Source organism: Pagrus pagrus (genome assembly GCF_965226575.1).
Source record: "Pagrus pagrus genome assembly, chromosome: 6".
NCBI classification, from domain to species: Eukaryota; Metazoa; Chordata; class Actinopteri; order Spariformes; family Sparidae; genus Pagrus; species Pagrus pagrus.
Genome location: NC_140190.1, coordinates 535,598 through 560,275, shown reverse-complemented (window position 1 = coordinate 560,275; position 24,678 = coordinate 535,598). Strand labels below are relative to the sequence as shown.

At 46.1% G+C, this 24,678-nt stretch overlaps 2 protein-coding genes across 2 annotated transcripts in view; both read left to right on the top strand.

Moving 5' to 3' along the window:
- The first annotated feature begins 1,488 nt into the window (after positions 1-1,488).
- Positions 1,489-24,678, top strand: part of LOC311259186 (calcium/calmodulin-dependent protein kinase type IV) — a 24,873-nt gene continuing 1,683 nt past the window's right edge. Inside the window, exons 1-11 of the mRNA XM_084356149.1 lie at positions 1,489-4,204; positions 10,652-10,730; positions 12,017-12,079; positions 13,336-13,418; positions 15,098-15,170; positions 18,053-18,143; positions 18,994-19,068; positions 19,327-19,402; positions 19,998-20,124; positions 20,335-20,487; positions 20,817-24,678. The exon at positions 20,817-24,678 is cut by the window's right edge and continues 1,683 nt beyond it. Of these exons, the coding sequence (XP_084212275.1) occupies positions 4,098-4,204; positions 10,652-10,730; positions 12,017-12,079; positions 13,336-13,418; positions 15,098-15,170; positions 18,053-18,143; positions 18,994-19,068; positions 19,327-19,402; positions 19,998-20,124; positions 20,335-20,487; positions 20,817-21,329 (1,440 nt within the window). The 5' untranslated portion in view covers positions 1,489-4,097 and the 3' untranslated portion in view covers positions 21,330-24,678. The remainder of the gene's footprint in view (positions 4,205-10,651; positions 10,731-12,016; positions 12,080-13,335; positions 13,419-15,097; positions 15,171-18,052; positions 18,144-18,993; positions 19,069-19,326; positions 19,403-19,997; positions 20,125-20,334; positions 20,488-20,816) is intronic.
- On the top strand, positions 8,272-10,645 carry LOC311259187 (uncharacterized protein). The gene has a single exon (XM_084356150.1). The coding sequence runs from the start codon at positions 8,329-8,331 to the stop codon at positions 9,577-9,579; it is 1,251 nt and encodes a 416-aa protein (XP_084212276.1). The 5' UTR covers positions 8,272-8,328; the 3' UTR covers positions 9,580-10,645.

The window sequence follows — 24,678 nt, the reverse complement described above, 5'->3', positions numbered from 1 at the left end:
CTCCAGACAGCTTAACAGCCATTCACAACTGGGCTCACCTGGCCTGAGCAACCCACATGAAGGCCGGTCGGGCCAACAACCCACAAGTGGCATTAATGACTCTGTAAGGACACTCCCACACTCCATAAGGACACTCTGTAAGGACACTCCCACACTATGTACGGACACCCCCACACTCCGTAAGGACACCCCAACACTCTGAAAGGACACTCTGTTGGCCACTCCCACACTCTGTAAGGACACTCCCACACTCTGTAAGGACACTCCCACACTCTGTAAGGACACTCCTACACACTGTAAGGACACTCCCACACTATGTAAGGACACTCCTACACTCTGTAAGGACACTCCCATACTCTGTAAGGACACTCTGTAAGGACACTCCCACACTCTGTAAGGACTCTCTGTAAGGACTCTCCTACACTCTGTAAGGACACTCCCACACTATGTAAGGACACTCTGTAAGGACACTCCCACACTCTGTAAGGACACTCCCACACTCTGTAAGGACTCTCTGTAAGGACACTCCCACACTCTGTAAGGACACTCCCACACTCTGTAAGGACTCTCTGTAAGGACACTCCCACACTCTGTAAGGACACTCTGTAAGGACACTCCCACACTATGTAAGGACTCTCTGTAAGGACTCTCCCACACTATGTAAGGACACTCTGTAAGGACACTCCTACATTCTGTAAGGACACTCCCACATTCTGTAAGGACACTCCCACATTCTGTAAGGACACTCTGTAAGGACACTCCTACAGTCTGTAAGGACACTCCCACATTCTGTAAGGACACTCCCACATTCTGTAACGACACTCCTACACTCTGTAAGGACACTCCCACCCTATGTAAGGACACTCCCACATTCTGTAACGACACTCCTACACTCTGTAAGGACACTCCCACCCTCTGTAAGGACACTCCCACACAAAGTTTAAAGCCTGCAGCTCCTCCAGTTAGTTGGAAGTGAAGAAGCCTCTTGGATGAGAGTTGGAACGTCTTCAAGGAACTGAAACAAGTCCAGTTGTCTATGACACAGCACCTAGAATAAACTAAATATAAACTTTTTGATAGTTTTCTCAGAGATTCTGTGGGTTCGAAGACACAGCTGGATTCAGGTCTCTGTGGCAACATCTGGACCGGTCACAGGTTCTGATCAGAACCTGTCATCTGATCTTTGTGTGTCCTCGTGATGATTGAAGTGTCAGCTTTAATCCTGCAGCTGTGTACCTGCCTCCACAGCCTGCAGCTTTTTAAGTGATGAGTGCATCTGGACTGATGACATCACTCAGTGATAATAAACCCATCCTCACCTCACCTGTCCATCCAGGTGTCAGCGGGTCACTGCTGTGGGTCACATCACAGCATTAAATTCAAAACCAAACTTCAGCTTGTTTACGTAACAAAATAATATAGAACATATTGTTGAGACTTGAATTATTTTGTCTGATATTTTATTAACACATTTCAATAATCAGCTGGTTTACACAGCTCCTCTTCTAAATGTTGTGAAGGCTGCAGCTCGTTATCTTCCTCCAACATCTATAGAATAATAATGAGCTAAACAACAAGTATGATTTTACACACACACACACACACACACACACACACACGTTTCATCAGGAGACAAAACAGGATATGAAATATTTGATTTGTTTCAGGATGTGATGAGAAAAAATATCTGGAAAAGTTTAAATGCAGTTTTTATCTTTTAGTAAGTTTTGATGTAATTTACTGGAGTATTTCTTTTACTCGGCTACATGTCAGAAGCCAGTATTCATCACAGTACGTACACACACACACACACACACACACACACACACACACACACACAAGTTTATTTTCATCAATTAACAAAATGCAGTGAATGAACAGAAGAGAAATCTGAATCAAGTCAATATTTAGTGTGACCAGCATCAGCTCTTCTAGGTTCACTTGCACACAGTTTTTGAAGGAACTCGGCTGGTAGGTTGTTCCAAACATCTTGGAGAACTAACCACAGATCTTCTGTGGATGTAGGCTTCCTCACATCCTTCTGTCTCTTCATGTAATCCCAGACCGACACCATGATGTTGAGTCTGCAGAAATGCAGCCCCAAACTTACAAGGAACCTCCACCAAGCTTCAGTGTTGCCTGCAGACACTCATTATTGTACCGCTCTCCAGCCCTTCGGCGAACACACTGCCTTCTGCTTCAGCCAAATATTTCACGTTTTGACTCATCAGTCCAGAGCACCTGCTGCCATTGTTCTGCACCCCAGTTCTTAAGTTTTGGTGCATAGTTGAGTCTCTTGGCCTTGCTTCCATGTCGGAGGTCTGGCTTTTTGGCTGCAACTTTTCCATGAAGACCACTTCTGGCCAGACTTCTCCGGACAGTAGATGGTGTACCTGGGTCCCACTGGTTTCTGCCAGTTCTGAGCTGATGGCACTGCTGGACATCTTCTGATTTCGAAGGGAAATGAGCTTGATGTGTTTTTCATGCTGCACCAAGTTTCCTTGGCCGACCACTGCGTCTACGATCCTCAACGCTGCCCGTTTCTTTGTGCTTCTTCAAAAGAGCTTGAACAGCACATGTTGAAACCCCAGTCTGCTCTGAACTCTTTGTCTGGGAGAGACCTTGCTGATGCAGTATAACTACCTTGTGTCTTGTTGCTGTGCTCAGTCTTGTCATGGTGTTTGACCTGGGACATGAAACTGTCTTCCACAAGCTCACCTTGGCAGCAGAGTTTGGCTGCTCCTCACCCAGTTTTAAGCCTCCTACACAGCTGTTTGTTTCAGTTAATCACCGTGTTTCAACCTACATGTTACATTGATGATCATTAGCACCTGTTTGGTGTAACTGGTTGATCATACACTGACTATAATCCTACAAAACCCCCGACTGTGTGCCTGTGTGTGTGTGTGTGTGTGTGTGTGTGTGTATATATATTAAACTTCAGGTCCTCCCTTAAGTCTCTCACTCATTTCATTATTTTTTTATTGTAAACATCTGAAATGTCTCGAAGATGATTTAAAGTAAGTTGTACATGTTGAAGTCTCGACACGTGAATAAAAACATGAAAACATAAAACAGCTCGTCATTAAGAATTAAATGAAGAATTAACAGAGGAGGTAAATGACGTAGGCCGGACGGGTCACGTGTTTCAGAGGCGTGATTCTCTGGAGCAGAGCACGTGTGACGCTGTCAGGGTTGCGGGTTTGATTCCCGCAGGATCAAAGCCTCCAGATGTCACGCTAATGTACATTTATGTATTTAGGTTATTTCTGTATTTAGGTTGCTGACAGACCTCCGGTGACTGACAGCTCTGCCGTCCAATGGGAGCGCGGCTCAGCTCGCCTGCGGGGCTGTGATTGGTCGGTGCGGTGATGAGGGGCGGGGCTGTGAGATTACAGCAGCATCTCTGTCTCTGCAGATCCAGCGGACATCTGGAGCAGCCCAGCCCGGGAACCAGCCCGACCGAGCACCGAGCCCCGAGCCCCCGCAGCCACGCAGCCGGGCTCCGCGCTCTGCTTCCCGGTGAAAACGCCGCCAGGCTCCGGTGTTGTTGTCGCGGCTCTCCGGCTGCAGCTCCGCCAGGAGGCTGCTGCGCTCCGCGGGGACGGACGGAGCGTTTCTCCGGTAAAAACACGGAAACACGGATAAATCCCGGGAGGACGGTGATGGACTGAACTGAGCCGACATCTGAGACGGTTTGAGGCCCGATGGAAGCTGCGACACATCTGGACCGGGTCTGTGTGGAGCCCGGTTCCTGCTGGTGTCCGGAATAAAGAGTCGTGTCTGTCTCCGAGGGTCTCATCGATCTGTAGTTTGGATCCTGTTCTGGATCAGAAACGGTCCTGATCGAGAGTCTGAGGGAGCAGGCGGATCCGCGTCCTGCTGGTCTGGATTAAAGCCCATCAGGATCATGAATCATCCCCCGCTGCTCCTCTAATCTGGGCTTTACCGAGCTTGATTTAAATCTGAGATCTGATCTGGATTACTCAGCTCCTGGTTCCGATCGGGTCGCACCTGACCCGGTCTGAACCGCTCCCGGTCTTCGTGTTATCTTCAACTCGGTCCTGGTCCTGGTTTTGGGGAGTTCTGCTGTCGCCATGCCGACGTCCCGGCCTGGTTCTGAGCCGGTGGAGTTCTGGGTGGAAGGGTCGAGGCGGGACGGGACGGTGGAAGAGTTCTACACCCTGAGCTCCGAGCTGGGCAGGTCTGGACCACATCGGGGGGGGGGTGCACCTGCTCAGGTCCAGGATTATCTAACATCTGATGAGTCCTGCAGAGGGTCTGTGTGGTGGACACAGACCACCTGCAGGACCAGAACCAGACAGACCGGGCAGTGGACCTCCTGTTAGACCAGTATCAGAACCAGAAGGGGGGCAGGTGGTTAGAGAGTCTGGTCTGTATGGAGGCTCATCTGTGACAAACTAAAATTATATTTCATGTTGAGTCAGAACCGATGAAGACTTCAGGTTCTAAAGGTTCTGGTTCTGATTGTCAACAGATGTTTTATTATTAATATTACAGATTTAGTAATAAGATCTGTAGATATTCAATAATTTAATGATAAACTTTATCACCTAAACCAGTCTGAAACATTATTAATCACCACGACGACATAAACAATCACACAGATGTTCTGAGCAGCAGAATAATGTCGAACCCAGTCCAGATAAACAACAACAACAACAACAACAACAACAACAACATGTAGACGACACAGACCAGTCGGATTACAAACAACAATAAAAGAACAACAACAGAAAACATTCAAACAAACACACACACAGACAGCAGCAGCAGTTAGCAGCAGCAGCAGCAGTTTGCAGCAGCAGTTGTTGGGAGCAGCAGCAGTTAGCAGCAGCAGTTAGCAGCAGCAGCAGTTAGCAGCAGCAGTTAGCAGCAGCAGCAGTGGTTAGCAGCAGCAGTGGTTAGCAGCAGCAGTTGTTAGCAGCAGCAGTTTGCAGCAGCAGCAGATAGCAGTAGAGTTGTTCCGATTCCGATGCCAGTATCGGAAATGCCTCCGATACTGCCGAAAATGCCGGCATCGGTATCGGCGAGTACTGGAGTCCAGGCACCGATCCGATACCACGTAATTTATTAGCCTAGCTCCGTTAGCTCCGAGATTCTACCGGATACTGTCCGCTGCGTTACGGCTCCGACGGTTTGGCTCCGTCGTCCTCGTCCTTCAACCCCCACCAGCTGTGTTTTGAGTCCGCCACAGCGCAGCTCCGCCGATCAGCTGGAGTTACGAAACCGAGGAATTCCCGCGATGATTACATAATCACACACGACCGCAGTTACATGTATGTGTTATAAACACAACAACACGAAGTGTTCCCGACTGAAGGATTAGAAGAAGAGCGCGTATTTGTCTCTTATTTGAGGTTTTTGTGCTTGTATCAACACGGAGTGTTTTATTTTGAAAATTAACCGGATGTCATGTTATTATTTCGTGTCTGACTTCCTGTCTGCTCTGTGCTGAATTCGGCTTTATACTGTTCTATTTAAAAATAAATGGCTTTCATTTGCTGTATTCATTATGTTTTACAAAGGGTTTAACCTGAGCCAGGCCTCACCACAGTGATGATCACATCACAGTCATGCAGGCGCAGTATGATATATATCATTTTTTATAACACACTGGTATCGGTATCGGTACTCGTATCGGCCGATACCCACAGCATAAGTATCGGAATCGGTATCGGGAGCGAAAAAATGGTATCGGAACATCTCTAGTTAGCAGCAGCAGTTGTTAGCAGCAGCAGTTTGCAGCAGCAGCAGTTGTTAGCAGCAGCAGCAGCAGCAGTTAGCAGCAGCAGTTGTTAGCAGCAGCAGTTTGCAGCAGCAGCGGTTAGCAGCAGCAGTTGTTAGCAGCAGCAGTTTGCAGCAGCAGCGGTTAGCAGCAGCAGTTGTTTGCAGCAGCAGTTGTTAGCAGCAGCGGTTGTTAGCAGCAGCGGTTAGCAGCAGCGGTTAGCAGCAGCAGCGGTTAGCAGCAGCAGTTGTTAGCAGCAGCGGTTAGCAGCAGCGGTTAGCAGCAGCAGCAGCAGTTTGCAGCAGCAGCGGTTAGCAGCAGCAGTTGTTAGCAGCAGCGGTTAGCAGCAGCAGCAGTTGTTAGCAGCAGCAGTTTGCAGCAGCAGCGGTTAGCAGCAGCAGTTGTTAGCAGCAGCAGTTGTTAGCAGCAGCAGCAGCGGTTAGCAGCAGCAGCAGCGGTTAGCAGCAGCAGTTGTTAGCAGCAGCAGTTTGCAGCAGCAGCAGCAGCAGTTAGCAGCGTGGACTGAGAGCAGCTGCTGTCTGAACAGTTTAAAACAGACGTGTTCCTCTGGAGGAGGCGGAGTCTGTGACAGTCCCACCTCAGCGCCAGAACCACGGCTGATGACATGAAGTTGGACTTGAACGTGTGGTCACAGGTGGACTCCTCGTCTGCGGTTCTGCTCTGCTGTCGTTTCCTGTGACGTTCAGAGACGAGCTGATCAAACAGCAGGCGGCTGCAGGCGGCCATGTTTGAGATGCATCAACAACCTGATCATCAGAGTGAATGTGAGCTGAGTGTTTCAGTTCAACCACAGATGCCCTCAACTCAGCGTGTCTTCATGTCACAACTCACCTGGTTCTGCTCTGGTCCGGTTCAGAAAACATCATGGTCCGATTCAAATATCTGTTAAAGATGCACAACTTAAGAAATAGAGCACAGAAACATCTGATGTGACTGAAGCTGTAATCACTCCACCAGCATCACCTCCACCTCCTGAGGCCACAGTCAGCTGATCATCATATCATGAGATCGTGATCCGACACGTCTCTGTGGTTCACAGGAACGTTACCTGATGACATCACAACCTGGAGACTGAACGTTGATCAGAGGTCCGGATCACCTGATCTGATCTGATCTGATCTGCTGCGTCACCACGACACGTCAGGAGAGATGATCCGACAGAAGTGATGACATCATCCAGCTGACACGAGTTCATGTTGTTAGAGTCTGTGATGATCAGCTGACGGTCACATGATCAGCTGCTGACACACTTCACCTCATGTAAACAGTTTCCTCGTCATCACTGATGAAGAGTCTTTGATACCCTGAAAAATGTTTCAAACCACAGAAGTGACCGACTCGACTGACGGCATCAATATTCAGTTTTTTGTTAAAAGATAAATATAACAGGTCTGTAGCATGTCGACATGTTTCACCTGTGTTGTCATGGCAACTGGCTGTCAGCGAGAAAAGAGAGAGGAAGTGCAGCTGAATAATCATTTCAGATCTACAGCATCAGTACCAAAGAAGTGATGAACCGGTCCAGTGACCACCGAGCTGCCGTGTGTCCAGACGCTCCAGTCGCTCCATGTACCTGTGGAGGGGCTTTCATTGGCTGATGGAGGAACGATGCGTCTGTTACCTGATGACATCACCAACATCAGACCACTCAGAAACCAGAATAACACCGTTCAGAATGTGTTTAAGCTTTCTAGGGTATCAAAGTAATCTATTACATCCAGGGGTACACAGTAAACTACATGCACAGTGTTGCGTTATCAGAACTTCACAACACATTTACACTGATGTAGATTCACAGAAACACAATGAGTCAGAACCGATCGGAACCGCCAGGTTGTTGTTGACAGATGAGCAGACGTGTCCATCGAGCTGCGCTGATGCTAACGTGGCTAATCACTAATGATGACATCACAGGCTGTAACCCGACACCAGTCGGCTCCATCACAGCTGCTGTCATGTGATTGGATAAAGAGCAGTGAGGCAGCCGGAGGGTCGCAGGTCATCGTCCTCTGACACACACTGTGGACAGGTGACAGGTAGAGACGCCTCACACACACCTCAGTGACAAACAGGTCAACAATCTGACAGGTGCACATCATCAGGTGTGACATCATCAAAACTGTCCTATCAGTGAGCTCCCTGTCAGTCACATGACTTCATGTTCAGGTGTGTGTGTGTGTGTACTGGGTGTTGTTTGTTGTTTTTCCAGTAAACAACAACAACAACAGCGCTAAAATAATGTCAGCAGTGAATTCAGAGGGTTTGAGCAGGTGTCCTGTTGCCATGGAGACCAGCCAGGACTCTGTGTGTGTGTGTGTGTGTGTGTGTGTGTGTGTGTGGCTGCTTTTCAGATGGATCTGTTTCCTCCATCTGTCCCAGCAGAATAACAGATCCCCCCTACACACACACACACACACACACACACACACACACACACTTGTGAGGATTCACTGACATCACAGCTCTTTGAAGTTGTGAGGACCGTCCTCACATGAACACACACACACACACACACACACACACACACACACACACACACACTGTGTTGTTACAGTGTGATGAATTTTACTGAGACAATCATAGATGATGGTGAAGATGATGATGATGATGATGAAGATGAAGATGATGATGAAGATGATGAAGATGATGATGAAGATGATGATGATGATGAAGATGATGATGATGGTGAAGATAATGAAGATGAAGATGATGATGGTGAAGATGATGATGATGATGAAGATGAAGATGATGATGAAGATGATGATGATGGTGAAGATAATGAAGATGATGATGATGAAGATGATGATGATGATGATGATGAAGATGAAGATGATGATGGTGAAGATGATGAAGATGATGGTGAAGATGATGATGATGATGATGATGATGAAGATAATGAAGATGATGATGGTGAAGATGATGATGAAGATGAAGATGATGGTGAAGATGATGATGATGATGAAGATGAAGGTGATGATGAAGATGATGATGGTGAAGATAATGATGATGAAGATGAAGGTGATGATGAAGATGATGATGATGGTGAAGATGATGATGATAATGAAGATGAAGATGATGATGATGGTGAAGATAATGAAGATGATGAAGATGATGATGATGAAGATGATGATGGTGAAGATGATGATGATGGTGAAGATGATGATGATGATAAAGATAATGATGATGAAGATGGTGATGAAGATGAAGATGATGGTGAAGATGATGATGATGATGAAGATAATGAAGATGATGATGATGATGAAGATGAAGATGGTGAAGATGATGATGATGATGAAGATGATGATGAAGATAATGAAGATGAAGATGATGATGGTGATGATGATGATGATGATGATGAAGATGATGATGAAGATGATGAAGATGAAGATGATGGTGAAGATGATGATGAAGATGAAGATAATGAAGATGAAGATGATGATGGTGAAGATGAAGATGATGATGATGGTGAAGATAATGAAGATGATGATGGTGAAGATGATGATGATGATGAAGATGATGATGGTGAAGATGATGATGAAGATGATGGTGAAGATGATGATGATGATGATGATGAAGATGAAGATGATGATGGTGAAGATGATGATGAAGATGATGGTGAAGATGATGAAGATGATGGTGAAGATGATGATGATGGTGAAGATGATGATGAAGATGATGATGAAGATAATGAAGATGATGAAGATGAAGATGATGATGATGAAGATGAACCTCCACTGTGGATCAGTCGGAGCTCCGTGTGGTTGAATTATTCTGCGTTCATGTCGTCTCCATTGATGGAATGTAACTAAGTACATTTACTCAAGTACACAACTTAAATATAATGTTGATGTACTTTCTGTTTCTTCATACTTCTACTACATTTATCTGACAACTTTAGTTACTAGTTACTTTTCAGATTACGTTCTGCATTCTGCTGAATATGACGACATATTTATTGATTATATTTATTGATCTTTTTCACAACACTGTCTTTTGTTATAAAGAAACTGTTGATCTGTTGATTGAGTTTAATGAAACATTTATTGATCAGTTGTTATCATAGAATAAAATATGTTTACTGTCATGCAGCTCTTAGTTTAACAAATTAATATCAAATATAAAGAAGAATAAAAAATAGATAAAAATAGTTAAACTCATACAACAAGATAAATAGACACATAAATAGACATTAAAGTCTCCTGTGAAAAATAAAAACAAGATGCTGTTTTATCAGTAATTGATTAATAGAAATGGATCTTGTGTGTGGGCGTGGCCTATCTGGAGCTGAAACAGCTCGTTTACTAATTGATCAGTTGACAAACTTGTAAAATGAATTATAATAACGAGCTCCACAGTGACACAGCAGCAGACTTTATGAGGCTCAGTGAAGCAGGTTGGACCTAAACACTGAATTATTTGATCACATAAATGATTTCTGAAGTTTATTATCCAACTCTGAACTGTGACGATCAGTGGAGTCATTATTGATCCAACACTTTGATCTGTTAGACTGACGCACGGATACAGATGATGAAGGACAGAACAACATGTGGTGAAATAAGAAACATTTTGATGACTTTATATGCAGCTGGTAGTTCCATCTGTAATAATACATCGTTTTTCATGAGTTGATTATATTTTGTATTAATATTTGGACTGTGCAGTGATGAATACTGGCTTCTGACATGTAGCCGAGTAAAAGTAAAAGAAATACTCCAGTAAATTACATCAAAACTTACTAAAAGATAAAAACTGCATTTAAACTTTTCCAGATATTTTTTCTCATCACATCCTGAAACAAATCAAATATTTCATATCCTGTTTCGTCTCCTGTTGAAACGTGTGTGTGTGTGTGTGTGTGTGTGTGTCGTTGTCTTCCAGAGGAGCGACGTCCATCGTGTATCGCTGTGAGGAGAAACAGACTCAGAAGCCTTTCGCCCTCAAAGTCCTCAAGAAAACGGTCAGTGTGGGTCGTGATGGAAACAGACGTCACGAGGATCATTCAGCCTCGACACATCGTCTTCATACAAACCACCAGAACACAACATGTTCACTGTGGTAACCCTCCAACTAGTGTTGTGACGTTCACGAACGAACCGATTCTTTTGGACGGCTCGTTAACATGAACGATGGGAACCGAGTCGCAGCTGGGAACCGTTCTTTTTTATATATATATATATATATATATATATATATATATATATATCACTGTGTGTTTCACGCCGATGCACACAAAAGCTCCTCGTTGGCTCCTCCCCTGAGTGGGACAGAGAACAGGAGGGGAAAGTTACATGGGGAGGAGCAGCCCAGCTGCACGGTGCTTATTAGATATGCAAATATAGCATGACGCCACCTGAGTTGTGCACGCTGCCTTTGCGTAAAAAATCCTTGCGCAATCCAGATCAGACATTAAAATCTAGTGATGGTGGGATATCTAATTTTGTATTATTTTGTTCCAAACCCCCCCCCCCCCATCATACTTCCCAGTGATTATTTCCAAGATAAAATGAGTTACCACCAGGCTGGCTTCTTAAAACTTAATAAATATAAAAATCAGTCAAATGAGCCAGTTTTTTGAACGGCTCTTTGAAAGGAACGGCTCACCAAGATCCGGCTCCCCTCAAAGAGCCATTAATCCCATCTCTACCTCCAACAGTGTTAGCTTAGCACAAAGACTGGCAGTAGAGGGGAACTAATAGCCTAGCTCCATACACACAGACTCTATCTGATTTACATGTTGTAATCTCTGTTTTTAGCTAACAGGCTAATCAACAGTCCAGGAGGCAGCTGGGTTTGGTAAGAAGCTAACTCTAAGCTAACAGGAAATAGGAGCTAACTCTAAGCTAACAGGAAATAGAAGCTAACTGGCCAGATGTATTCATCTCAAACAGAACTGATGTCGGCTTCATGTTTTGTCTTTATTCATCTGGCTTCTATTGAGCTTAGCTGAGGGGACTAGCATGTTAGCTTGTGAATGTTAGCATGTGTGTTAATAATATTATCTTGTCTTATATGTCTTAATTTAAAAACAAAGACATCTTTGATGGAGCTCAGCTAGCAGTTTCAACTTGTTTCCAGTCTCTGTGCTAAGCTAGGCTAACCCGATCCTGCACATACACAGATGACAGCAATCCACCTCGTTGTGTGTCTTTGTGCCGACTGTCAAATAAATGCTGAGGCGATTCTCTTCATTCAGCTTCATTCACTTCCTGTTTGTTCGGTCTCATGTTGTTTCTTCTGTCGCAGATCGACAAGAAAATTGTTCGTACAGAAATCGGCGTCCTGCTGCGTCTTTCCCACCCCAACATCGTAAGTATGTTTATCACGACATCACTCATCACGAATTAATGATTAAAGGAATAGTTCACTCTAAAACAAAATTCAGTCATCATGGACTCCCCCTCATGCTGATGAGAAGTCCGGTGTAGTTTCTTATTCCTCAAAGTGCAGCTGGAGACCCGCAGGGTTCCCTCCTGCAGCAGTAATCCATATAACGGGTGTAGATGGTGCCCGAGAGGAAAAGGTCCATAAAACTACACAAACACTTTGTAATATTCCTCCATACTGCTCGTCCGCTGCAATCCAAGTGTCCTGAAGTGGCGACATCCAGAGTTTACTCCAGACGACGTCATTTATATAGATACACACCGGTGTTTACTTCCTGTTGTGAGCGACCGAGCGACACACAAACACAAGAGGGATCTGCTGCACTGGTGATTTGAAGCTTTGACACTCGCAGCAGGAAGTAAACACCGGTGTGTATCTATCGCGAGTCTCGTTCATCTTGTCCTCCTCCCAGGATGGAGCTGGCCTTCTTCATAAGTTTATCAAGTCTCCTCCTGCCTGCTGCCGAGATGCTGCTGCTCCAGCAGACTACACCATAGAAAATGGCTGATGCCACCACAGAGTCATAGAAAGTCCTCAGGAGTGTCCCCTGCACTCCACAGGACCTGAGCTTCCTCAGCAGATGGAGTCTGCTCTGACCTTTCTTGTATGTTGCTGCAGTGTGATCAGTCCAGTCCAGTTTATTGTTCAGGTGAACTCCCAGGTACTTGTAAGACGTCACCATCTCAATGTCTGTTCCCAGGATGTTCACCTGTGTGCAGGGTTGTTTGCGCCTGTGGAAATCCACCACCAGCTCTTTGGTCTTCCCCGCGTTGAGCTGGAGGTGGTTCTGCTGGCACCAGTCCACAAAGTCCTGAATAAGTTCTCTGTGAGCTCTGTCATCCCCGTCCCTGATGAGGCCGACGACAGCAGAGTCGTCAGAGAACTTTTGTAGATGGCTGTGGGGTGAATGTAATTATTATTATTATTATTATTATTATTATTATTATTCAGCTGAATGTCATTAGATGATTGCTCAGATGGGTTGAGTCTGGAGACGTTAGAAACATGTTTCCTTCCTGCTGCAGTAACAGCGAGTGAGACCACCTTCAGAAACACTGTGCAGGATTCACTCTGCCTCCATGTTGTGAACATCCTACATGTGACGGATCAGAACCTGTTGGTGGATGTAGTTTGATGTTTTGTTAACATCTGCGTTCATGTTTCTGTTCTTCTGTCAGATCCAGCTGAAGGAGATCTTTGAGACGGACACTGACATCGCTCTGGTTCTGGAGCTGGTGACAGGAGGAGAGCTGTTTGACCGGTACGTCACATCACACTACATACATGTTCATTATGTAGACCGACACATGTTGGTTTAAGACCCAACTTTAACTTCTAATGTCTGATGTGCGTCATTCATATTAATGTGTTGATGTGATTGACGTGGTTGGCGTGGTTGGTGTGGTTGGTGTGGTTGACGTGGTTGATGTGGTTGACGTGGTTGGTGTGGTTGGTGTGGTTGACGTGGTTGACGTGGTTGGTGTGGTTGATGTGGTTGACGTGGTTGGTGTGGTTGACGTGGTTGGCGTGGTTGATGTGGTTGGTGTGGTTGGTGTGGTTGACGTGGTTGAAGTGGTTGATGTGGTTGACGTGGTTGGCGTGGTTGATGTGGTTGGTGTGGTTGGTGTGGTTGACGTGGTTGACATAGTTGGTGTGGTTGGTGTGGTTGACGTGGTTGATGTGGTTGACGTGGTTAACGTGGTTGGTGTGGTTGGTGTGGTTGACGTGGTTGATGTGGTTGACGTGGTTGGTGTGGTTGGTGTGGTTGACGTGGTTGACGTGGTTGGTGTGGTTGATGTGGTTGACGTGGTTGGTGTGGTTGACGTGGTTGGCGTGGTTGATGCGGTTGGTGTGGTTGGTGTGGTTGACGTGGTTGAAGTGGTTGATGTGGTTGACGTGGTTGGCGTGGTTGATGTGGTTGGTGTGGTTGGTGTGGTTGACGTGGTTGACATAGTTGGTGTGGTTGGTGTGGTTGACGTGGTTGATGTGGTTGGTGTGGTTGGTGTGGTTGACGTGGTTGAAGTGGTTGATGTGGTTGACGTGGTTGGCGTGGTTGATGTGGTTGGTGTGGTTGGTGTGGTTGACGTGGTTGACATAGTTGGTGTGGTTGGTGTGGTTGGTGTGGTTGACGTGGTTGGTGTGGTTGACGTGGTTGGTGTGGTTGACGTGGTTGATGTGGTTGACGTGGTTGGTGTGGTTGGTGTGGTTGACGTGGTTGGTGTGGTTGATGTGGTTGATGTGGTTGACGTGGTTGGTGTGGTTGACGTGGTTGGTGTGGTTGGTGTGGTTGGCGTGGTTGGTGCGGTTGACGTGGTTGGTGCGGTTGATGTGGTTGGCGTGGTTGGTGCGGTTGATGTGGTTGGCGCGGTTGGTGTGGTTGGCGCGGTTGGTGTGGTTGATGTGGTTGGCGTGGTTGGTGCGGTTGACGTGGTTGGTGCGGTTGGTGTGGTTGGCGCGGTTGACGTGGTTGGTGCGGTTGGTGTGGTTGATGTGGTTGATGTGGTTGACGTGGTTGATGTGGTTGGTGTGGTTGGTGCGGTTGACGTGGTTGGTGCGGTTGACGTGGTTGGTGTGGTTGATGTGGTTGGCGTGGTTGGTGCGGTTGACGTGGTTGGCGTGGTTGACGTGGTTGATGTGACTGCATTTTTATTCTTGTTGTTTAGTAATGACTGTGATGTCGACTGCTGTTGATACAAACTACACATTATAACAGCACACAGTATTAACACACACATCACTGCGTCGCTCGTACACAATTATATTATCAATTATGTTATTTCGAGAAATCACTTCCAAAAACAGCAGCTTATTCCAGAGATCCAGAGACAGACGGGCTGCAGACTCTTTTAAAACTGATTTAAAATCAAAAGTGTTTGAATAAATCACTGATACAGAAATATTCATGTGTGTGACGTGTTGTTTCTTCCTGTTTGTTTCCAGGATCGTGGAGCGCGGTTACTACAGCGAGAGAGACGCCGCTCACGTCATCAAACAGATCCTGGAGGCCGTGGCGGTAAGACTGCTGCCTTCACTGTCTCTTCTCACCGTCAGAGTTTCTGGCCGTTGTCACACAGCGGCCACATCTCTGCTGACAGTGGTCACAGTCACACTGGATCCTCCAGCTCCAGCCGTCCCTCTGCTCATTAGATTACTGTTCTCTTCCTGCGTCTCTGTTCAGTCTCTGAAGCTTCACACATTCATATTAGAAACCAGCTGCTCGCTAACTTTCTTCTCCCGGTGTTCTTATATCTAAAGAGTCACGATGCAGGCGGAGAGTCCAGCTGGCACCTGATATCCTGTGTTATCAGACAGACAGATGGCGCTACGCTAGCAGTTACCAAGTCCTGTTAGCCTTTTGTTTCAGTTAGCTTCTAGGGCCACATAGTTTAGCCAAGTTCCTGCTAATTTTGTGTTAGCTTCTAAGTCCAATTAGCCTTTGTTAGCTTCTGGGTCCTGTGACTTTACAGTAAGCCTGTAGTTTCAGTTAGCTTCTAGGTCCAGTTAACTTGGCTTTAGCTTCTAGTTGTTAACTTCTGGGTTCTGTCAAGAGTTGGCCACTAACCTTCTTGTTCCTGTTAGCTTACAGTTAGCTTCGAGCTCTTGCCCCCTGACTAGCTTGTTAGCTAACAAGATAGCCTACCACATGTAAATCAAACAGACTTGGAGTCAGTGGAAGGTGAACTTTTTCTTTTTTGAAGGCTAACAGTTTCTCCCTGCTTACAGTCTTTGTGCTAAGGATGTCACTAAAAGTTGCACTGCTCCTTTAAGTCAAAATAACGTTGTCTGTACGAGGACTTGGTCTCAGATTCAGTGTTGTGTGGTGTAGGAGTTCGTCCTCCTCCAGCTGGTGATTCACAGCTTCCTGTTCCTCTGAAGAGTCAACGTGAAAGTGGCACAGCGTCATATTTAAATGTCAACATGTGATGGTACAAAACCACGAGGCGTTCACTGACATGCTTACACAACACTGCACTTACAAAATGTATCACTGTGGCTGAAGATACACGGTAATCAATTTAAGCAGTCGGTGATAATCACGTGTATTATTATCATCATATTATCATTATTATCAGAACGAGGGACAAAAAACCTCTGAGTGATCCAGAAGCTTCAGAGCTGCTGCTCCTCTGTCAGTGAGAGGAAGATGTGCCTGAGATGACGAGCTAAGAGGAAACAAAGTCCACTGTGGGTTAGAACAGGTCAGTGATGTAGTCAGCTGTAGTTGATGATGTAGGTGATGATGTAGTCAGCTGTAGGTGATGATGTAGGTGATGATGTAGTCAGTTGTAGGTGATGATGTAGGTGATGATGTAGTCAGTTGTAGGTGATGATGTAGTCAGCTGTAGGTGATGATGTAGTCAGCTGTAGGTGATGATGTAGGTGATGATGTAGTCAGTTGTAGGTGATGATGTAGTCAGCTGTAGGTGATGATGTAGGTGATGATGTAGTCAGTTGTAGTTGATGATGTAGTCAGCTGTAGGTGATGATGTAGTCAGCTGTAGGTGATGATGTAGGTGATGATGTAGTCAGCTGTAGGTGATGATGTAGATAGTTGTAGGTGATGATGTAGTCAGCTGTAGGTGATGATGTAGTCAGTTGTAGGTGATGATGTAGTCAGTTGTAGGTGATGATGTAGTCAACTGTAGGTGATGATGTAGGTGATGATGTAGTCAGCTGTAGGTGATGATGTAGTCAGCTGTAGGTGATGATGTAGGTGATGATGTAGTCAGTTGTAGGTGATGATGTAGTCAGCTGTAGGTGATGATGTAGTCAGCTGTAGGTGATGATGTAGGTGATGATGTAGTCAGTTGTAGGTGATGATGTAGTCAATTGTAGGTGATGATGTAGTCAGTTGTAGGTGATGATGTAGGTGATGATGTAGTCAGTTGTAGGTGATGATGTAGGTGATGATGTAGTCAATTGTAGGTGATGATGTAGTCAGTTGTAGGTGATGATGTAGTCAGTTGTAGGTGATGATGTAGGTGATGATGTAGTCAGTTGTAGGTGATGATGTAGGGGATGATGTAGTCAGTTGTAGGTGATGATGTAGGTGTTGCTGGTAGCGGCGTTGCTGCACACGGTGGCAGCGTGCAGCAGCTGCAGGTTTCTTATGTAACAGCAGCTTCCATCCTGCTGCTGAACAGATTAAACCAGAGAGGATTAACACACACACACACACACACACACACACACACACACACACTGCCCACAGCTGACCTACATCTACCACGCAGGGAAACATACGCCTGTGTACGTTTGTGTATACATGTGTTTATGTTTGTGTGTGTGTGTGTGTGTGTGTGTGTATGTGTGTATGTGTGTGTTTGGCGTTAATCTGCGGTGCAGAAACATCCTGAAGCCCCCGAACACATCAACATCCTCTGGTTTCTCAAAGTGTGGGTGGTGACCTCAGCCGGTGGACGTGGAGGTGTTTGATATGAAAACAGAGTTACTGTCGTATGGAGACGACTGACGTGAAGGAGAGTGGAGCAGAAACAGAGACCAGGAGGTTTCTGTGTTTCTGCTTGGTTCTGGTATCAGACTGTCGAGTGTGACGAGCTGAATGACACACGGACCGAAAACAGAAAAACTTGCTGAGTGATTTTTCTGCTCCTGTTATCTCACAAAGAGCTCGACAGTGTCCATGATGCTGCTTTCAGGTTCAGATGCTCGCTGACTGTTCACAGAGCAGCAGGGCATGCTGGGAGCTGGAGGAAGAGGCCATCTGTCAGTCCATCCTGCCAAATCCTCCCCAGACCCCCGACACCTCCTCCTCTCCTCACCTGAGAGCTTTCCATCCTTGTCTCGTTCACTGCAGTCTGTTCTGTCCAGCACTGATATAAGCCTGCAGCCTGTAGGGGGCGCTGACACTCAAACTGTGTGTTTGTCTTCCAGTATCTGCATGAGAATGGCGTCGTGCATCGTGACCTCAAACCAGAGAACCTGCTGTACGCCGACCTATCGCTGGACGCTCCGCTCAAGATCGGTAACAAACCAACACGACACGCATCACATCCTAAATGTAAACAAAGTTGTACCAGCTGAAACCCACACACAGCTTAGTGCTCTGCTGGCTAGCTACAAGCTAACAGTCAGCTGTGGTGTCATTTGATGATTTACAAAGAAAATACTCGAAAGTGTTTTTGTGTCACTTCCTGTATGGACGTGTCACTTCCGATGTGGACGTGCGATGTGGACGTGTCACTTCCGATGTGGACGTGCGATGTGGACGTGTCACTTCCGATGTGGACGTGTCACTTCCGGTGTGGACGTGTCACTTCCGGTGTGGACGTGTCACTTCCGATGTGGACGTGTCACTTCCGGTGTGGATGTGTCACTTCCGATGTGGACGTGTCACTTCCGGTGTGGATGTGTCACTTCCGATGTGGACGTGTCACTTCCTGGACTGTGTGAACTGTTTTCTCTGCAGATTCTCTCTCGTCTGTCGTCATAGTAACAGTTTATTCACCACAGCTTCACGGATTTGTGAGATGAAGACTTGGATCAGAGGAACAAAACACTGTGAACTCGTAGATGGAAGCAGCTCACGTTCAGCCTCCGCTCAGCACCACCAACACCTTCCTGTAGTTCAGAGACTCTCCTGCAGAGAGACACATTCTCCTCCACCTCCATCTTCCACTGCTTCACCCACACACATCACTTTAAATAGAAACAGGAAGCAGCAGAAACACAAACAGGTTTTATCTCAGAACTTCCGAGTCAAAGGAAACAAAGAATCAAAGATAAAAAGTTTCAGTTCTGATGTGTTTTAATGTTTTAATATTTTAATGTTATAATATTTTAATGTTTTAATGTTTTAATGTTCTCTCTTACAGCTGACTTCGGTCTGTCCAAAATCATTGATGACCAGGTGACCATGAAGACCGTCTGTGGTACACCGGGGTACTGCGGTGAGTTCACCACATCTACTACACAGCTCAAACTAGTAGTAGGGGGTTTAGTAGGTGTAGTGATAGTAGGTGTATTTAAAGACCTGTGTAGCTGTGTGCAGTGATGTGTTCACAGCTCTGTGGGATTTCACATAACTCTCAGTTGGAGTCAGCCATCTGGCCAACAGGCTAACAGCTAACAGGCTAACAGCTAACAGGCTAACAGTTAATGGGCTAGCAGCTAACAGGCTAACAGCTAACAGGTTCCTCTGCCCGCAGCTCCAGAGATCCTGCGGGGAAATGCCTACGGCCCTGAGGTGGACATGTGGTCAGTTGGCGTCATCCTCTACATCCTGTGAGTCCATTAATGCCTCACACACACATACTTACACACACAAACACACACACACACACACACACACAGAGGATTGAGTCACTCCTGTCAGTTTTATGGACTTCCATCTGTCTCATAACAGCCATTAAAGCAATGACATCATGTGAAACCTGCATCCTGTTAATCAGCTCATTAATTAAAATGTTCCTGGAGGACTTTGGAGAACATGGTTTGTTGTTCTCTGTCTTCAGCAGCAGAATCAGTACCGACACGCTGCTGCTGTTTTCTCTACAAGAGGAACATTTCTCTGTTGGTCGTCAGCAAAATCACAAAAACATTCATTCAGTTTGAAACAAAGATCAACATTTATAATGTTTAATTTTGTTTTCAGTTTCTGAATGTTTGTCATGAGTTATAAAGCAGCTGTATTATGAACTGGACCACCTGTGTGTCACTAACTGGACTACCTGTGTGTCACTAACTGGACTACCTGTGTGTCACTAACTGGACTACCTGTGTGTCACTAACTGGACTACCTGTATGTCACTAACTGGACTACCTGTGTGTCACTAACTGGACTACCTGTGTGTCACTAACTGGACTACCTGTGCTGCAGACTCTGTGGGTTCGAGCCCTTCTTTGACCCGAGGGGTGATCAGTACATGTACAGCCGCATCCTCAACTGCGACTACGAGTTTGTGTCTCCGTGGTGGGACGAGGTCTCCCTGAATGCCAAGGACCTGGTGAGTTCCTCTGATCGCGCTGCAGACATCCTGACATGCAGAACTTGAAGTTAAACGTATTTTGTTTCACTGTTTCAATCAATTTGTTGAAATACTTGAGACCTGATTTAATTTGGTGCAAAAGACTTTCTGTCTGGGACTTGAGACTCATCTGGTACAACTCAGTCAGATGTGTTATGGCCTCAGTCCTGCCCCTGTGTATCTCTGCAGGTCAGTAAGCTGATTGTCCTTGACCCTCACAAGCGCCTCAGTGTTCGGGAGGCCCTGCAGCACCCCTGGGTGCTGGGCAAAGCTGCCCGCTTCTCCCACATGGACACCACCCAGAGGAAACTGCAGGAGTTCAACGCTCGACGCAAACTTAAGGTGAGGACGGCGTCTTAGTGTTGGAGTGAACAACAGTTCACTCGGAGTCATTATTAAAATACTGACATGTCCTATGTCCACACGATTCAGTCCAACATCTGTGATCAGACTTGATGGAGTTATTATTGTGAGAAGTACAAAATGCACCAGTTACAGAACTGAAGAGTTAAGAACTACGACATTATACCAACAACAGAGTGAATCAGAACCTGACTCTGTGGAGATGTTTCGATTTTCAACCTCTACTTATCTGAGCAGATGTTCTGAAGGAGCAAAAGTGTGTGTCTGCGATGTTAACAGTGTGTGTGTGTGTGTGTGTGTGTCACCAGGCTGCCATGAAGGCTGTCGTGGCCACCAGTCGTATGCACGAGGGCTCGCGGCGTCGTACCGACAGCTGTGAGATTCCAGGCTCGGGAGCTTCCAGGCAGAGCAGCATGCAGCAGGACCCGCCCCCCGAGTCAACCAGCCCTCCCCCCTTGGACAAAGAGACCCCGCCAAAAAATCAACAGCCGCCACAAGAAGATGAATCAAAGTCCGCCAACCAAAGTGCCCAAAGCCCCTCCCCTCCATGCAGCCCCAAACCACCCGTCTCTGACGTCACGCCCACAGGCCCCGCCCCCGTCAGACCACCTCTGCGTGTCGACGGGCTTCGACAAGCGTCCGTTGTCCCTAAAACCGTGCCGGTCCAGCCCCGACTGCCACAGAAGAGCTGCTCAGTGGTAGAGCCTGCCTCCAGGGTTGAGGCCACACCCCCGCTGGCCACGCCTCCGAGTCCCAACAGCCTCAGCAACGGCTTCACGCCAGGGGCGGAGTCAGCCAGCAAGACCACCCACTGCCAGTGATCACCTGAAACACCGAGCAGAGACGCTCCAACACAAAAACAACGTCGAGGTTCAGCCTTCATCAGCGAACACTCACATCATTATTGGGACCAAATGAGACCAGAACCCAAAGTATCTGTAACACCAGAGCTAACGTTCAACCAACAACATCTTCCAATCTGTAGCTTTGCTGCTACACTTACATGCTAACATGCTAACAGCTATGGATTCCCTGAGGGTTGTTTGCTGTCGGGACAGTCGAGCTGCTGGCTGTCAGAGTGAAGGCTGGAGAAGATTCAGAAACAGAAAGAATGAGTCTGATAGCAGTGACGACTGATTCAATCTGCTCTCGTCACTGTGGTGAGAAACAACTGAACGCACTGAGACACGCAGCCAACGTCTTTATAGGAACACAAAGTCAATTAAATATCATCCAAGTTCCTCCTGACCAACAATGAAGAGGTATTTAGTAAGACTTACAGACTTCAGACTTCTTTGAATCCACAAAGGATAGATCAGAAGTGTTGAAGCTCACACCAACGTTTAAAACAGCAACATTTCTAACTGACAGTTAGCGAGCCAGCTAGCAGCTAGCAGCTAGCAGCTGGCTCACCGGTAGCCTGCAGATTTTAGTGAAGACACACTGATGCTCCTGTGTGTTGGTTTTGTAGCGGCTCTGTGCTCCTCATCTCTGATTCAGATGGAAACATCACATACAAACGTTTAACTCCACTCAAACTAAGATGGTGTCTCTTCTTCTCACCACAGTGACGACAGTTCAGCTGAAGACATCGCGTTTGTGACCAAAATGAAGCATCGCATTAGTGACATAACTAGTCCATAACTAGATAATAACATCCAATCACAGACCTTTGTAGTTTCACCTGGTGTTAAAGGATAATTCTGTTATTTTTATCATAATTATGTAAACTGCAGTTTTTAACAGTTGTGTGAATGAAGGTAAACATGTTGCTGTAGTCAGGTCAGCATCATCTGTATCATCAACACACTGGAGTCAGGTGACCTCTCAGCTCGCATGATGCATTTCACACCTGCAGGTGGAGTCTGACCGTCTGATCGCAATGTGATGGTGTTTAGAGTCAAACATGATCCTGGTCTCTACATTTTGGTCACAAACTCATATTTTATCTTTAACAGGATCAGTTTGTCTGCAGTTTATTGTCACTTTAAAGGGATAATTCAACATTTTGGGAAAGGTATACGTTTCCACTTTCTTTGATATTGAGATGTTCAGATGGATCTCAACTCGTGTCTGCAGAGCTGGAGTCAGGATGTGGTTAGCCTAGCTTAGCATACACACTGGAAGCCTAACTCACTGACACCTGAACATGTTGTGTTTGAAGAGGTCGGCTGGCAGTGACCATTGATCACCGTCCACCTCGTCCTCTTCCCTCTGCATCTTATTGGCTGTTCACAACATCACCTGACCTCCTCCTCTGCTGTTGTAATACTTATTACGGCCACTAGAGGTTCCCGGCTAACAAACGTCAGTATGTCGCAACAAACTGCTTACAGAGTCAAACTGAACAACGTAGTCATTTTTCTGATGACGTCTGTTTTATAGATGTGTTAAAACAGAGGTACAGGGCGGAGGGATACACTCCTGTCTGTCAAGAAATAGTCCCGGCTCATCACTCCCCCTGCAGTCCCAAACTTGTACGTTTGATATTTTATTCACTGGTGTGTTGATGTGAATTCATCAGCTCTGAACACACAAACATGAGACTGATTCATCCCAACAGCTCAAACTGAAAAAAATAATTTCCCAAAATGTTGAAGTGCTCCTTTCAGTTCTGATGTGGACAAACTTCTTCTCCTTCTTCTTCTTCTTCTCGTTCTTCTTCTTCTTCTTCTTCTCCTGGAACAGAAGGTGAACTTCTCGTCGGGTGCTCAGGACGGAGCTGATTGATTGTATTTTAATAAACTTTGTGTGGACGCTGACGAGACGGACGAGGACAGAGCGAGCAGCTTCGTCTCGCTCTGGTTTTTTCTTCTTCTTCTTCTTCTGCATCCCGTGACGTTTCGGAGCATGTGTGTGTGCTGCTTCTGTAAAACTGTGAGGACAAACTGGGGGTTTGTGTTTCAGGCGACGTGAAGAGACAATCTGCTTTGAGTTTTTTATCCTTTCTACTCTTTCCTGTTGACTCCGGCTCTCTGATAGGTAGACCCTGTGTGTAGCGTTCAGGTGAGTGGCGTGTCGTGTTCGTGATCTTCTAGTACGGCGTTGTGTTGTTACACTTCCTCCTGCTTGCACTGTACGTAGTCTGGTTTTAGACAGATTCTTAATGACATCTGGACCGCTACGCTCCACCAGAGACAAAGTCGGTGTTCAGACCCCCAAACCAACCAAATTTGACCTTTGACCTTTGTTGAAAACGAAACTCTTTCTTCTGATCTGAAACCACACGTTCTACCTCTTTTTGTACAGGGGCTTCCAAAACGATAAAAGCGACGTCTCTGGAGAGAAAACACTGACGAGCCCGGCAGGCGGAGCTGACGACACAAAGACAAAAACACAAAGCTCTGCGGTGGCCCAGACAGTCCAGACAGGACCGCAGTGTGAGAAAACTGTAGTCAGCTGTTCAGTTCAGACCAACAACTACAATCATGAATCCAGAGATGCTGCGATCAGTCGCTGCTTCAGATGAGTTTTACCAAGAAATCATCATCAGATCATTTCAGTCACGCTTTCAGAAATAAAATCAACTTTCTTACTCGTATCTCGTTCGACATTTGAGTCAGGAGATCAGGTGAGCAGGTGTCTGGACTGTGAACAGCTGAGAGGAACAGAAGTGTCACGATTCTAAAGCCCACAATTTGATTTCACTTTTGATTTTAAAGGTTTTAAGGTTTAATTATTGATTTCTTTGAGCCCTGACGGCTCTGCCATGACCGCACTGTCACGTGGATCTGTACAGGTGGTCGGCTTAATGTCCTGACTAACGCTCTTTAAAGAGATAGGCTTGACTTTATCCTGGTAGACCAGTCAGCTGAACGCCTTCATCACACAGGAGAAGAGTCTGGAAGTGACGCTGCACGCTAATGCTAAGCTAGCTGCAGGCTAATGCTAAGCTAGCTACTTCGTCTCTGTCGTGTTGTTTTCTTTCATTTTGAGCAGGTGGGTTGGAGAGAATATAAATACTGGGAGAATCACTCATCCTACTTTTGAGTTCAGTGATTGAAACTGAAAGCTCAGTTTCTGATTTATAATAAAACCAGGACACGTGTAGAGACGAGCAGAGCAGACAGAGAAGACATGAAGCTCCTGAAGTCCTGATCCAGCCGGAGGAGTGTCTGTCCACAGGTGACCTGTCAGAGACGTTTGATTTATACACCTCCGCTGACAGAC

Excerpts from the sequence above, each read along its gene's own strand:
- LOC311259187 (XM_084356150.1), top strand. The coding sequence starts at position 8,329 with ATGAATTTTACTGAGACAATCATAGATGATGGTGAAGATGATGATGAT.